At 49.3% G+C, this 12,648-nt stretch overlaps 1 protein-coding gene across 4 annotated transcripts in view; it reads right to left on the reverse strand.

The window, feature by feature from the left end:
- Positions 1-2,614: 2,614 nt before the first annotated feature.
- The window catches only part of LOC106828609 (annexin A11), a 41,508-nt gene continuing 31,474 nt past the window's right edge, over positions 2,615-12,648 (reverse strand). For 2 of the 4 annotated variants that reach the window (XM_070493137.1, XM_070493136.1), the window contains exons 8-14: positions 12,098-12,188; positions 11,580-11,659; positions 11,394-11,450; positions 9,206-9,299; positions 5,275-5,333; positions 4,950-5,072; positions 2,615-3,395 (exon numbers count right to left, since the gene is read on the reverse strand). In XM_070493137.1, coding sequence (XP_070349238.1) covers positions 3,336-3,395; positions 4,950-5,072; positions 5,275-5,333; positions 9,206-9,299; positions 11,394-11,450; positions 11,580-11,659; positions 12,098-12,188 — 564 coding nt within the window. In that variant the 3' untranslated portion in view covers positions 2,615-3,335. Of the gene's footprint in view, positions 3,396-4,949; positions 5,073-5,271; positions 5,334-6,288; positions 6,385-9,205; positions 9,300-11,393; positions 11,451-11,579; positions 11,660-12,097; positions 12,189-12,648 lie in introns of those variants that run through there. The other 2 variants (XR_011496504.1, XR_011496505.1) reach the window with 2 other exon arrangements.

Raw genomic sequence — 12,648 nt, forward strand, 5'->3', positions numbered from 1 at the left:
ATGGTTTCTGACAAGAAATCAAATGTTAATCTTATAGAAGGTCCAGTGAATGTGACGAGTTGGTTCTCTATTGCTGCTTTCAGGATTCCCTCTTTATCTTTTGACCGTTTGGTTATAATGTGTCTCGGTGTGGATCTTTTTATATTATAGTTCACTGAGCTTCTTGGATGTCTAGATTAATGTCTTTCATCAAATTTGGTAAGTTTTCAGCCATTGTTTCTTCATATAATTCTACTTTCTCTCTTCTCTCCTGTGACTCCTATCATGCATATGTTGGTACAGTTGATGGTGCCTGACAGGTCTCCTAGGCTCCGTTAATTTTTTTCTTTTTGCTCCTCAGAATGGGAAATTTCAATTGACCTATTTTGAAGTTTGCCAATTCTTTCTTCTGCCTTCTCAAATCCACTCTTAAACCCCTCCAGTGAATTTTTCATTTGTTATTGTACTTTTCAACTCCAGGATTTCGATTTGGTTCCTTTTCTAATTTCTCTTTATTGATATTCTCTATTTGATGAGACATCACTCTCCTGGTTTCCTTTAGTTCTTTGAGCTTTTTAAAGACAGTTGATTTAAAGTCTTTGTTTGGTAACTCCAATATCTGATCTTTCCTCAGTTTGTATTAACAGATTTCTTGTTTTCCTGTGTATGGATCAAACTTCCTTCTTTGCATGGTTCATAACTTTTGTTGAAAACTGGGCATTTTGACATTATAATGTGACAACTCCAGAAATCAGATTCTTCCCTTCCCCAGAATTTGTTGTAGTTTTAGTGACTTCTAAAGTTGGTATTCTTTGTTAAGGGTGGCCATTGAAGTCTCTGTTCAGTTAGGTAAGTGGTCACTAATGATTCAACAAATTTCCTTAAACTCCTGGAACCAAAAAACCCCCCAAAAATCTCTTTGGTCTTTGCAGATGTGTTGTGTGTGTTGGGCACATCTACTGACAATGAGCCAGGCAGCCTGTGACTCTGCCTTAACTTCCTGTTTGTGCAGAACCTGAAGGTCAGCCACAGGCAAGAGCTTAGGGCTTTCTCAAGGCTTTTCTGAAAAGCATCCACCCAGCCCTGAACATGTGTGTGAGAACCAGGACCAGGATGAACACAGGTGGTCCTCAAGTGTGTAGACCAGGGATCTTAAAGGCTTGCAGGGGCCAAATAGGTAACATGTGCTTGGTGGAAGACAATAGGGAGTGGTGGGGCCTGTGGCAAAATGGAGAGCACACGTCTAAAGGGGACAGCTGCAATCTGGCTCCAGCAGCAACTGCTGTGCAGGAATGCTGGGCCAGTGTTGCCAGAATTTCTGGGTTTTCAAGAGAAACCAGAATTCCAGGTTTTTTAAAATACAAAATCTCTCAATGTTTAAATGTTGACAACAAATCCAAATGTCTAAAAAGACTCTTTGGAGACCAAAGTAAATGCATGTACAGGTTAAATACTGCCTGCTGGACAGCAGTTTGAAACCTATGGTATAGACAACAGGGCAAAGTAATATCACAATACATTTACAGTCACATTAGAGCAGGTTGAATCTAGGCCCTGGCACAGCTCAGGAGGCCTGCCAGTAGCAGCCTGAGTTCATGGCAAGTTGTGCAATGCCAAGCAGTGCATCCCACCATGCAGTTCCCACCTGATGCCCAAGGACAAGGGGTCTGCCCCAGGGGAGGAGCACCTCAGCCAAGCATGCTGGGTCTTGGTCAAGAGGCTCCAGGCATGGAAACTAGGGCAGAGCTGAAGTGATGAGCAGGGCCTGTTATCGATTCCAGTGCCCACATCAGCCTCCTCTGGTGAGGAAGGCAGGTCTAGGTAGGCCAGGTTGGTGTCTAGCTCATGGCTGCTGTATGCCCCTTGCATCATCTCCTCCTCTATGTTCAGGTAGCAGTGAGGAGTCCAGCAGTACCCACAAGCAGATGTCTACTTTGGAGACAAGCCACTCCCTAGGGCCCTGCCAGGGCTCAGCAGGCTTGATCTCAACCCTAGTCTCTAGAGTCTCACCTTTCTAAACTTTCAACACTGCAGATCACAAAAGGAGTGAGTGGAGACCCCTGACCAGCAAGGCAAGCTCTGGGCTTCTGGACGTGAGATAGTGATTTCTAGAAATGCTTCCCCTTTTGGACTCACCCCCTCCTACCACCACCAAGCAAGAGACAAAAGGCTGGGTGGGGACCACACCCAGGAGCACCCTTTCAGACTGAAGGGTCCCTGAGGGAAGGCACTGGTCTTGTGCCTCTCTGAGTTGTCCCCTCTCTCCTCTCTGGCCCCTGGCCATAAGGCCTATCCCAGGAGTCATGCACACCCCCTCTCGCCCATGCCTTTCCTTCAGGACCTGGGTGAAGAGCCACCCTCTTCCTACCTCACCCTCACTGGACTTCAGTGTGCCTACATCTGACTAAATCCCCACACCTTTTCAGTGTCTGGGCCTCCAGAATGGATTTCAGAAACTTCCCTTCTCAGGTCCAAACAACCAGGTCCCTGTAAATTACTTATGCTCAGGGTTTCCTGAGCACAAATTTCTATTTAAAGTCATATAAATTTTCACCAGCTAATAAGCCTGGAGCTACAGGGCAGAATCACGAAGCAGAAAGAAACAAGCTGGCACCAGGGAAACATTTCCAGAACATTCCAGAGCCGGCTGACTTTAATTTAGAAACAGCTTTTGGCTATTGACATTCAGGTTTAAGGCACATTCCAAATTATAAGAAGCCCTGTCAATGGCAGGGAGCTGCCCTTATTCTTGTGGTTTTGCATGGAAGAAGGAACAGATGACTTTCTGGCTTTTTTTCTTTTCTTTTCTAAAAAGGAATGAGTTTGGCAATAACAAAGCTCATAACACATTCTCACCAGATGCAAAGATTACCCTTAAAAGGTGCTCCCTTTTACTCCTCAGTGAGGACATGGTGTCCCCCCACCCGACCTCTCTCACTCAAAATATGTATGCAGGAAAGAGTCTTGTATGCATCTGTCTGGCAATGACTATAAAAAAAAATGCCTCCAAATAAACATATAAAAACTACATGACTAAAACAAAGCCAAGAGTCTCAGCCACAGGCAAAGGAGAATGATTGCGTGAGTCAGGAAACAAAATGTCTACTTGAGAAGAGAGAAGCAAGAGGCTGTGAGGGGTGAGGAGGAAAGAGATCCTGCGGGAGCTGGAGATCAAGCACGTTATACGGAACAGGAGGAGCACGAGGAGGACAGGGCCAGGGCTCTGTGGACAGTCTGCAGTGGAACACCTGAGGGGCTATTTTGAGGATTTGTTAGAAACAGATGGACATTCCTTTGGCCTTTTCCCGGCACTGCCCTTGCCAGCAGGTGGACAGAAGTGAACCACCAGTCACCGCTCAGTCGTTGCCACCACAGATCTTCAGCAAAATCTTCCGGTAATCCCCTGAAGTGTCTCCCTGGTCACAGAAACAAGGAAGACATCAGTTAAGGGTGGCAGAGCTAGTTCTGGCCTCCTGGGTCTGGATTTCCTTCTGCCTCAAGTGCTCTGACAGAGAGGTAGGCCCATCCCAAGGAAATCCCCCAGCATGCTGGGTGAGGGGCTCACAAACTCAGCGTCACAGCTGGCACAGACCTTGGATAGTGCAATTCAGCCTCCCCAACCCTCTGTAAAAAATAGAAGGCTGCACTCACCCCAAGGACTAAAGTTAGAATTTGAAAAATAAAACCAAAAACATATTTAAACAGCCAAAAAAAACCCCTCCCCAGGGCTAACTAACAGTGGTCTTTTCACAGCGCACTGTTGTCGCACTAAATTGGGACTATACCGTAATGTAGTATTATGTCCCGCGCTGGGAATGTAATCTATTGTGAGACGACCTTCCAGCGGAGGGTGCTGTTATTATTTAGGTATCCAAGCTCACACTGATCTCTCCTCCATCTGAGCCCATCGCACTTTAGAAGCACGGCCCACGCTTAGAAAATTTCTAATCATTTCCTTCCTTGAGGGCAAGTCCATGAGTTCTTCAAGATGCCCACACAGAAGACACTTTGTGAATAATTACTAACTCTCTGCTATCAACAGCATCATTTTATAGCCAGGGAAATGGAGATTGGCTTCTCTCAATGATACGTCCAACATCAAACACTAGTGAGTCTGAAATCAGGACCTGGTCATGGTGCCTACAGTTTCCAGGTTCATGTGAGTTCAGAATGTAACTTTCAGACCACCCAGACTGGAATAAATTTTGTCAGACTGGCTCTGGCAGACAGTGATAAAAGAATGGCTAGTGTTTATGAGACACTTATTGTCACACAATATGCTTTACCTGGACTGCCTTGTTCAAGACTCACAATACTCCTTGGGGGAGCTATTAGCAACCTCGTCTTATGGAGGATGAAACTGGGGTTCAGGAAGGTTTAAAGAAGCTGTTTGAGAGCACTCAGTGAGCAAGCAGAAAAGCCAGAACTGGGCTATGAGCAGGTGACCCCAGAGCCGTCGCCTCTGACTGCCTCTCTATACTGCCTCCATCACAAAGCTCAGTGAAGGAAGCAGTTATCAGTGAGCCAGAGCTGCATTCTAGGGAGTGCTGGGACCCGAGTCTCACTGACAGATCCCAGAATCACAGGGTGGCTGGGACTCTGAAGGCCAGGCCCCAAGGTAGGAGAAGTCCTGCATATTCTCTGATGCAGATGTTTAGAATCTCCTTCCCCACCCATTTCCTGAGCAATGAATGTGCTGCATGCTAGGGATGTAGGGTGGGGGTGACAGCAGGGTCAAGACCCCTCCTGCCCTCCGGAGCTTACAATCTGTTCGGGAGCAACCAGATGAACCAGTGAAAACTGGAGAGCAAGGACAAGGCCCATAAACAAGACGCCCATATGGGGCAGAGACCAAGCCCATGGGAGTTCTGAGGAGGGAGATGTCAAGGAGACAGTGGAGGTGGCCAGGGAGGTCCACAGGCAAGTGGGACACCAAGAGGCAGCCCAGTCAGCCCCGAGAAGGCCCATACCGAGATGTCGTGGAACAATGACTTGCCATACAGCCGCTTATATTCCATTCTGATGTCCAGAAGGTCAATCTCGCTGCGAGACACCATGATGCGAATCAGGGTCCGGTCCTTTGTTCCTGCTCCCTGAAGAGAGTCCGCCCAAGGGCATGAGCAATGGGCCTCCTCACCATCCCACTGTCCCACCTTCCCCAGGCACTCTGGCCCCCTCTCCACCCATGGGCTCTCTGTCTCCTTGGCTGAGGGGTGGCTCAGCCCATGCCTTCTATGCTGAGCCTTTGGTCCCTGAGACACCCCCACCCAGACCCTGCACATGAGATTTACATACCCTCATGGCCCTGTTGAGCCTTTCAGCAAAGAAGGCTGGGGTATTCTTGAGACATTTCACTAGAAGAGAAAAACAGAATAACTCGATCTGCAGTAAACTCAGTCCAAGTGGGCATAGAGTACACGAGTATCCTCTTAGGAAGTCAGATGTCAAGCACATCACTGCATCCATCTTCTTCTCCCCCATTCTCCAGGTTCAATTATCCATGGTCTTGCTCTATCTCTTTGGAATAGAAATATCCAGAGCCTGGACCAACCCAACCTCTTTCTTGGCAACTCACACGGTAAAAGTTGCTGTGTGGGGAGAAACGTGGACAGTGATGAGGCCCGTGTGTTGCTCAGATGGGAGAGGTGAGCTGGAGACGCAGAGACCCTCATGGAGAAAGGACGGCCAGGAGGAACAAAAGTCTCCCTAGACTTTTTAGGCCACGACACAAACAGTGAGGGACACGCAGAGAAATGAGGAGGATTTTCCCAAATGGGTATAAACCCTCCTGGGGGGCAGGACCTGGCCCATCAGGCCCTGCCTCATAGGGCAGGGCTCAGGCACAGCAAGAAGCCCACCATCATCCTGGGAACTATGCCAGCTCTCCTCAGCAAGGGCCTGTTTTGCTGTTGCAAGGAAAAATCTTTCCATGTGTTTCCATCACAAACATCTGACAACTGCCTGCAGCAATGTATTTTTAGAGGAAACTTGGGAGGATATGAGTCATCTTCCTCCAGGAGAGCAGCTGGTTGCTGGCCCACTAATAACCACACTGCAGCTCCCTTCCCCAGAGCTGCGCCTGAAATATAAACAAGACGCCTCCAGGACAGTTAGGGTACAACTGCACAGGAATCCAGGCAGCACTTTGATTTGCCACCATTTGGGCATGCTAGATTTAGCTATCTTGGATCCTGTGTTTCTTTCACTGCACCACCCTCAACGAGAGGTTGGGTGAGCACCCTGAAAATTACAATACACACCAGTCTCCGGTGGGCAGGCAGGTAGGCAAGGCAAGCCCAAGACACCTACCCACTGCCAGCATGCCCTGCTCCAGGTCCCCAGACATCTCCCGGCAGATGCTCTTCTCAATATCTCAGCCTGTCATTCGCTGATACTCGTTGAAAACTAGTGGGAAGACAGAAGGGACCAGTTATAGACTGAATTCTGTCCCCCCAAAATTCATATGGTGAAATCCTAACTCCTAGTATCTCAGAATGTAACTGTACTTGGAGATAAAGTCTTTAAAGAATTAAGTTAAAATGGGACCCTTAGTGTGGCCCAATCTGACTGGTGTCCTTTTAAGAAGAGATCTGGACACACAGGGAAACGCCAGGGATGTGCACACAGAGGAAAGACCATGTGGGGACATGGCAAGAAGGTGGCCATCTGCAAGCCAGGGAGAGAGGCTTCAGAAGAAACCAAACCTGCTGACACCTTGACCTTGGACTTCCAGCCTCAAGAACTGTGAGAAAATAAATTTCTGTCATTTAAGTCACCTGGTCTGTGGTACTTCATTATGACAGGTAGAGGAAATTAATACAGGACACACAGTGAGGAGACTTCTGCCCCTTCCTCTCTTCCACTTTGCTCCCAGCACCCTGGATAGCCCTATTGACCATACCTTCCCAGCTCTCAATCAGCCAGATGCTTCACCCCCAAGTCGAGTGCACTCCCCTCGAGCTTGTTCATGCGGTCCCGTCCCCTCACCAGGACTGCCCTCACCAGGCTGCTTACCCCATCACACCATAATCCCCTGTTCAGGACCCCTACACACCGATAGCCTGCCCTCTCTTCTCAAATCCCCTACACTTCCAGTCCATGCCATTCCTTCTCCGTTGTCCATGTATCAGCCTTGTCTTTCCCAATCTGACTGAGCTATTGCCCACCCAGCACCCCCAGCTCACCCTAGGACAAGCTGAGCACCACAGGAAGTGGACTGCAGGTTCCTAGAGAGGCAGGCGGCACAATGAGACCTGGGTCCTAACGTTAGCTCTGACCCTGGATATAAATCCTTCTCTAGCCTGGGTCTCAGTTTCTGTCAGTGTTCTCCAAACTTCTGTCATCTGTATATCAGTGTCACGACTTCTGCTATATCTTTATCTGTCTTCATTACTTACTATTTGCTTCAGATCAGCTCCTCTTTTCTCCTAAGTCATAATGTTTGTGAAACCATGGATTTGATGTGCTACTTATATAAGTCTATACTCATTAAAATAAATAATGATTAAAATGAAAATACATTCACTCACGTTCCATCACAGTGTAGTGTAAATGTTAAAAAGCGTGCTGTGGAGCCAGACAGGTGGAGTTGAAACCTGAGCTCGGCCACATTACCAGCTAGATGACCTAATTTCCTGCCCCTGCCCTGGGCCTGCTTTCTCATCCACAGAATGGGAGAACAGCAGCACCTGTCTGCGTGTATGTATTACAAGACCTCGTGCACACACAGAGCAGGTGCCTAGGCTTTCACCTGAGCCACCCACCCTCCCACATTTCTAAGTGTGGTCAGCATTCTCCGTCCTCGCCTGCCTCACACATTAGCTGTTCTGACACTGTTGGCCTCCAGGACTTCCCTTTCTCTGAGTGTTCCTTCTTAAGTCTCCTGCAACGGCCAGGGCCCTGTCCTCTGACTGCTGGTCTCCTCCTGAGAGGACCTCATGCAGTCCCAGAGCCTCAAACACACCTTCAACCCACTCACAGCTTCCAAACCACCATCTCTAGCCTGACCTCTCCTGATCTCCAGACTCATAAACCCAGTTGCCTACCTCATATCTCCAGCCTGAGGCTCCCAATTTCCTTCCCTCCTAAAGCCTGCTCCATCCACAGCTTCCCAATCTCAGTTGAGGGCCACCTCATTCTTCCACCGGCTCAGCGGGAAGGAATCCTTGTGTCCTCCTCAACCCTTCTTTCTCTCATACTCCATGTCCAATTCATCAGCGAACAGGGCCAGAATCCTACCCTTCTCACCACCTGCCCTTGCCACCTGGTGCTAGCCACCATCATTTCTCCACTGGATTACTGCAGCCGCCTCCTAACTGGTTTGCTGTGCTGCCATTGACCCCTTCACTCTTCTCAACACAACAGCCAGTGAACTTGCAAAATCTAAGTCAAATCACATTGTTCCTCCACTCAGAGCCCTCAACGGCTTTCGGTTTTACTCAGGATAAACAATTAGTCCCAACAACTGTCAGCAGGGCCTCCTCCCATCCCTGACCTCACCTCCTACTACTCTCATTCACTCCATCTGCTCCAGCTACACCGACTGCCTTAACCGGTGCTCAGTCACGCTGGGAGCCCCCTGCTCAGGGCCTTTGCACCTGCAACTACTTCATGTTTTTAAAAGAAATGTCATTACCTCGGTGGACTTCCCCAAGCACCCGCCAATCCTCCATCATTCCCTATCCCTGTTTCCAACTTTATTATTTTCTCTAAAGGATTTACCATCTGGTAGGAATTTTATTTTTGTTTACTGCCCATGTCCCCAAACAAGAAGGTGATCCCCATGAGAGCAGGGATGATGTAGTGCTGTTTCCTACAGTCTCCACACCTACTGCAAGACCTGGCACACGGCAGGAGCTCAATTTGTTGAATGAATGAGTTAATAAACGTTAGTCTTATTGTTATGCTCATTTTTTATGCCACATTTTGGATTAGATGCTCTTGCGCTCTCTCAATCCTAACATTCCACATTCTAGCATGTAAAGATACCAGCCAAGAAGGCTCCCAGTTTCCCTTGCCTCTTCCTTTGCTTTCCTCCAGAACTCGATGCTTGCAGAAACTCGGGAAACCTACTGATAACATCTTTTAAATCACCACCAGGGGCTCTTTTAAGGAAGTGAAAGCCCCATGCAGAGCATAACTGCCAAGTGTTCCTGCAAGCTCTGTTTCCCACAATAATTCATCTGCCCTCATATACCTGGCCCCAGGGAGGCCCAGACTGCCTTACCTGCCACTAGGTGGGCCCGGCTCTGGGAGCACAGAACTGCATTGAACTTGGACTCATCTGTTCCCAAGCGGTTCTCCCCAGCTGCATATAGCTCCTGGACAGACAGAGGGGAAGATGGGCATGCGATACAGGCCTCGACCCAGACACAAGGCCCATGTCACCTGGGAGACCTGGGCAGAGTCTCCGGGCCCTGGAGGCCAAGAGGGAAAGGAAATGGGAGCAGCACCTCGGCTGTGCTCCATTCACTGTGCCAAACTAGACACCATCCGCACTCCCTCACTGGGCAACACAGAGGGTTCTGAGGCTGGGGGGACTCAGGACCAGGAGAACCAAGACCCATTGGGGCCCAGACAAGGAACAGCTTTAACCCAAACAAGGGAGCAGCAGCACAGAGGAAAATGTGAATGAGACGCCTGGGCTTGAGTCCTAGCTCTGCTACCAACTTGCCAGGGGACTCTAGACAGGCCCCTCTAAGCCTCAGTTTCTCATCTCTAAAAGGCAAAAGCTGGATTAGATTTGGGGGTCACAAACCTGAAAGCCCAAGGGGGCCAGCTGGGTAACTTAAATGAGGGAAACAGGCCAGCTATAAGGCCAGGGAGTGGTAGGGACCAAAGCTAGCCACACAGAAGGGCAACTGATTTCTCAGCATCAGCTGAGAACAATGATGGAGGAATGCAGGCTCACAGCTGTCAGATCCATTTCTCATGAGAAGCCAGAAATCCAGATTTCTATGTGAAATTCCCCAATCTTTAAAAAGCAGCTTTCCTATCTAAAAGGAACACGTGAGACAATAACTATCACAATAATTGAAAGATCAGAGTGACAGATGTGGGATTTCATGGGTTAGGCACTTTCCCTGTGTTTCATTGCATATACCATTACATCAGCAAATGGGCAGAATCTGCACTTGCCTATTAAGCTTTTGAAAGTTTCAGCCCAAATGGCTCTAAAGTGCTTTCCAGGCCTCAGATAGCAGCTCTTGATGGAAAGGCTCTGATAGGTGAGAGCAGAAGATGGCCATTGGGGGCACAGATCAAGGAGAGGCCGAGCAGGTCCAAACCAAGAAGGCAGAGCAGTAGGCAGGAGACCTTGAAACTGAGGCAACTTCTGCCTCAGCTAGGAAACGGCCTCTATAAGAAATAGGAAAAGCAACACTGGAGCACGAGCCAGAGCCTGGGAGCTTGGGGACTGTCCAGCCCTGAGTTCACAAATGAAAATGGATGTCTCAGGCCAGGGAGATGTTAACTGAGGCAGACCCTGCAGGAGGGGTCTGGGACCAGGGGTCTGTGTGCTGCCTGGGCAGAGAGAACAGAGCCAGGAGTTGGGTGCTTGTCCAGGCTCTGCCTCCAGACTTCCCTGGGCACAATGCTCAACCTTTCTAGCCTCAGTTTCCTCATCTGGAAAGGAAATGGACCAGACCAGAAGAGTAGCTCTCTTCCAGCCCTGACACAGGGCACTCCACAGAGGTCCTCTTCGCCCTGATAGAAAGCAAAGATAAGGAGACCACTGGCGGTGCCTGGTGAATGCCCTGCCACAGGTGGCAGGAGTAATGAAGGGGGAGAGAGAAGTATGGCCAGCTCCCTCCCACCAGGAAGCCATGGCTCTCTCCAGCCAGAACCACTATGGTCTGAATTCATTAGTGGCAAACCCAAACTCCTCTAAAGAGGCACTCAGATGCCTGGACAAAGAGAGGAAATGGCAGGACACTTTTCATCTTTTGTCTGCAATTCACACAAGGCTGGGGACAAGGGCAGAATTCTAAGGCTACACAACTAATGGGACAGGTGGTTTCTAGGCTCAAACCTTCAAAAGTTTAACAGGCAAGTATGAATTCTGCCCATTTGCAAACATAATGGTATATATAAGCAAACCCAAGGAAAGTACCAAGTCACGTGAAATCTCACATCTATAACTATGATTCACCAAGGACTGTAATATTTATTATCTCCCACATAAGGGAACCTCTTATTGGTGGGGAACTATAACCTAGAGTGGTTGGGTAACCTGTTCAAGGCCACATGGTTGATAAGTGGCAGGGACTGTATGAAACGCACAGCATCTGGATACTCCTTATCTGTTGCTCTTTCCATCCCAGAACTCCTCCCTTGTGAAGCAAGAAAGTAGAGGACATCCCCACCCCCCGGCTTAGGAAGCCAGGTGGCGTACCTAGCCTGGCCATCACACTCACCTGGACATCTCTCTGGACAAGCAACATGTCCACATTTGTGCTTTCATCCCGGTTTTCCTGAAAGGAAGCAGCTGTATGGTCAAGCCCACTCCGTGGAGTTGCACACCCCTACCTCCCCATCCCTGTTCCTCACTGCTCCAAGATCCACGCCTCTCTGAGCCCCAAGCTCTATTGTGGGAAAGGTACCTGAGAGAGAGAGATAAGCAGCCGCTGAAAGTGCCCTGATGTGTCACTTCGAATGGCTTCCTCCAGGGTCTTTTTGAATTCTGAAAGGGAGACACAGGGAAGGTCCAGCTTGCAGCCACATGAATGAAGCTGCCCACTGTACATAGTCAACAGTGGGCAGTGGCAAAAGAAGGGCATGGGAGTCCTGGGCATGAAGAGACAGGCAGCCCACACAGCATCCTGGGACATATAGTTAGAGATCCAGGAGGGGCTATGACCTCCAGGCTGACCTGGCCTCTGGCCAGTCTTGGCCCAAACCACACTCAAGATATTTTCCCCAGCTCTCCCTTACCTTAGTCACCTGGCCTGTGTGTAAACAGCAGGCAAGGTTGGGTCCTGGATCAAAGTCCAGTGCTTGATGAGTGGCAGATGAAGAGATAAGAAGGCCAGGAGAATAGAGACCCTGGGAGAGGGTGTGGCCGAGGCCCAGAAAGCACAGGAATCAGCGGAGGGCAGAAGGCCCTGGGGGCCAGTCTGACCTGTTTTGTAGGCTCTGCTCAATTCCCGGATGTGTTCGTTGCTACGGGAGGCGAGGATCTCAATCAGGCAGGCCTCATCGGTGCCAGCCCCCTGTAGTGGCCGAGAACACAACAAGCCACAAGCTTATAATAGCTCCCTCACTGGTGCCCAGGAAAGAGAGCAGGCGCTATGCTGCTGCCCCATCCCCCAAGGCACAAGCCCCAGCAACAGAAGCCCCAAACACAGGGACACCCCCAGAGGGCTGCTGCCACCTGGGTCTGCAGCAGCCAAGCTCTCTCCACAGGCCCAGGCAAGTTCCAGATAATGACAGCAACATGGTGATGAGCAGAGACTACAGGATCATCCCCATTCCACCCACCAGGAAACTGAGAACCAGAAAGGTATAGTGACTTGTCCAAGGCCACACAGTAAATGGTGGGTTGAGATGTGGACCCATATCTGTTTTATTCTAAGTTCAGCCTATGAATGAGATGAGAAAAACTGAGAAACTGGGTTTAACACAAGAGAGCAGACATGTGAACAAACTAGAGTCCTAGAGTGAACTGTGGAG

The sequence above is a fragment of the Equus asinus genome, chromosome 21 (genome assembly GCF_041296235.1).
Source record: "Equus asinus isolate D_3611 breed Donkey chromosome 21, EquAss-T2T_v2, whole genome shotgun sequence".
NCBI lineage: Eukaryota > Metazoa > Chordata > Mammalia > Perissodactyla > Equidae > Equus > Equus asinus.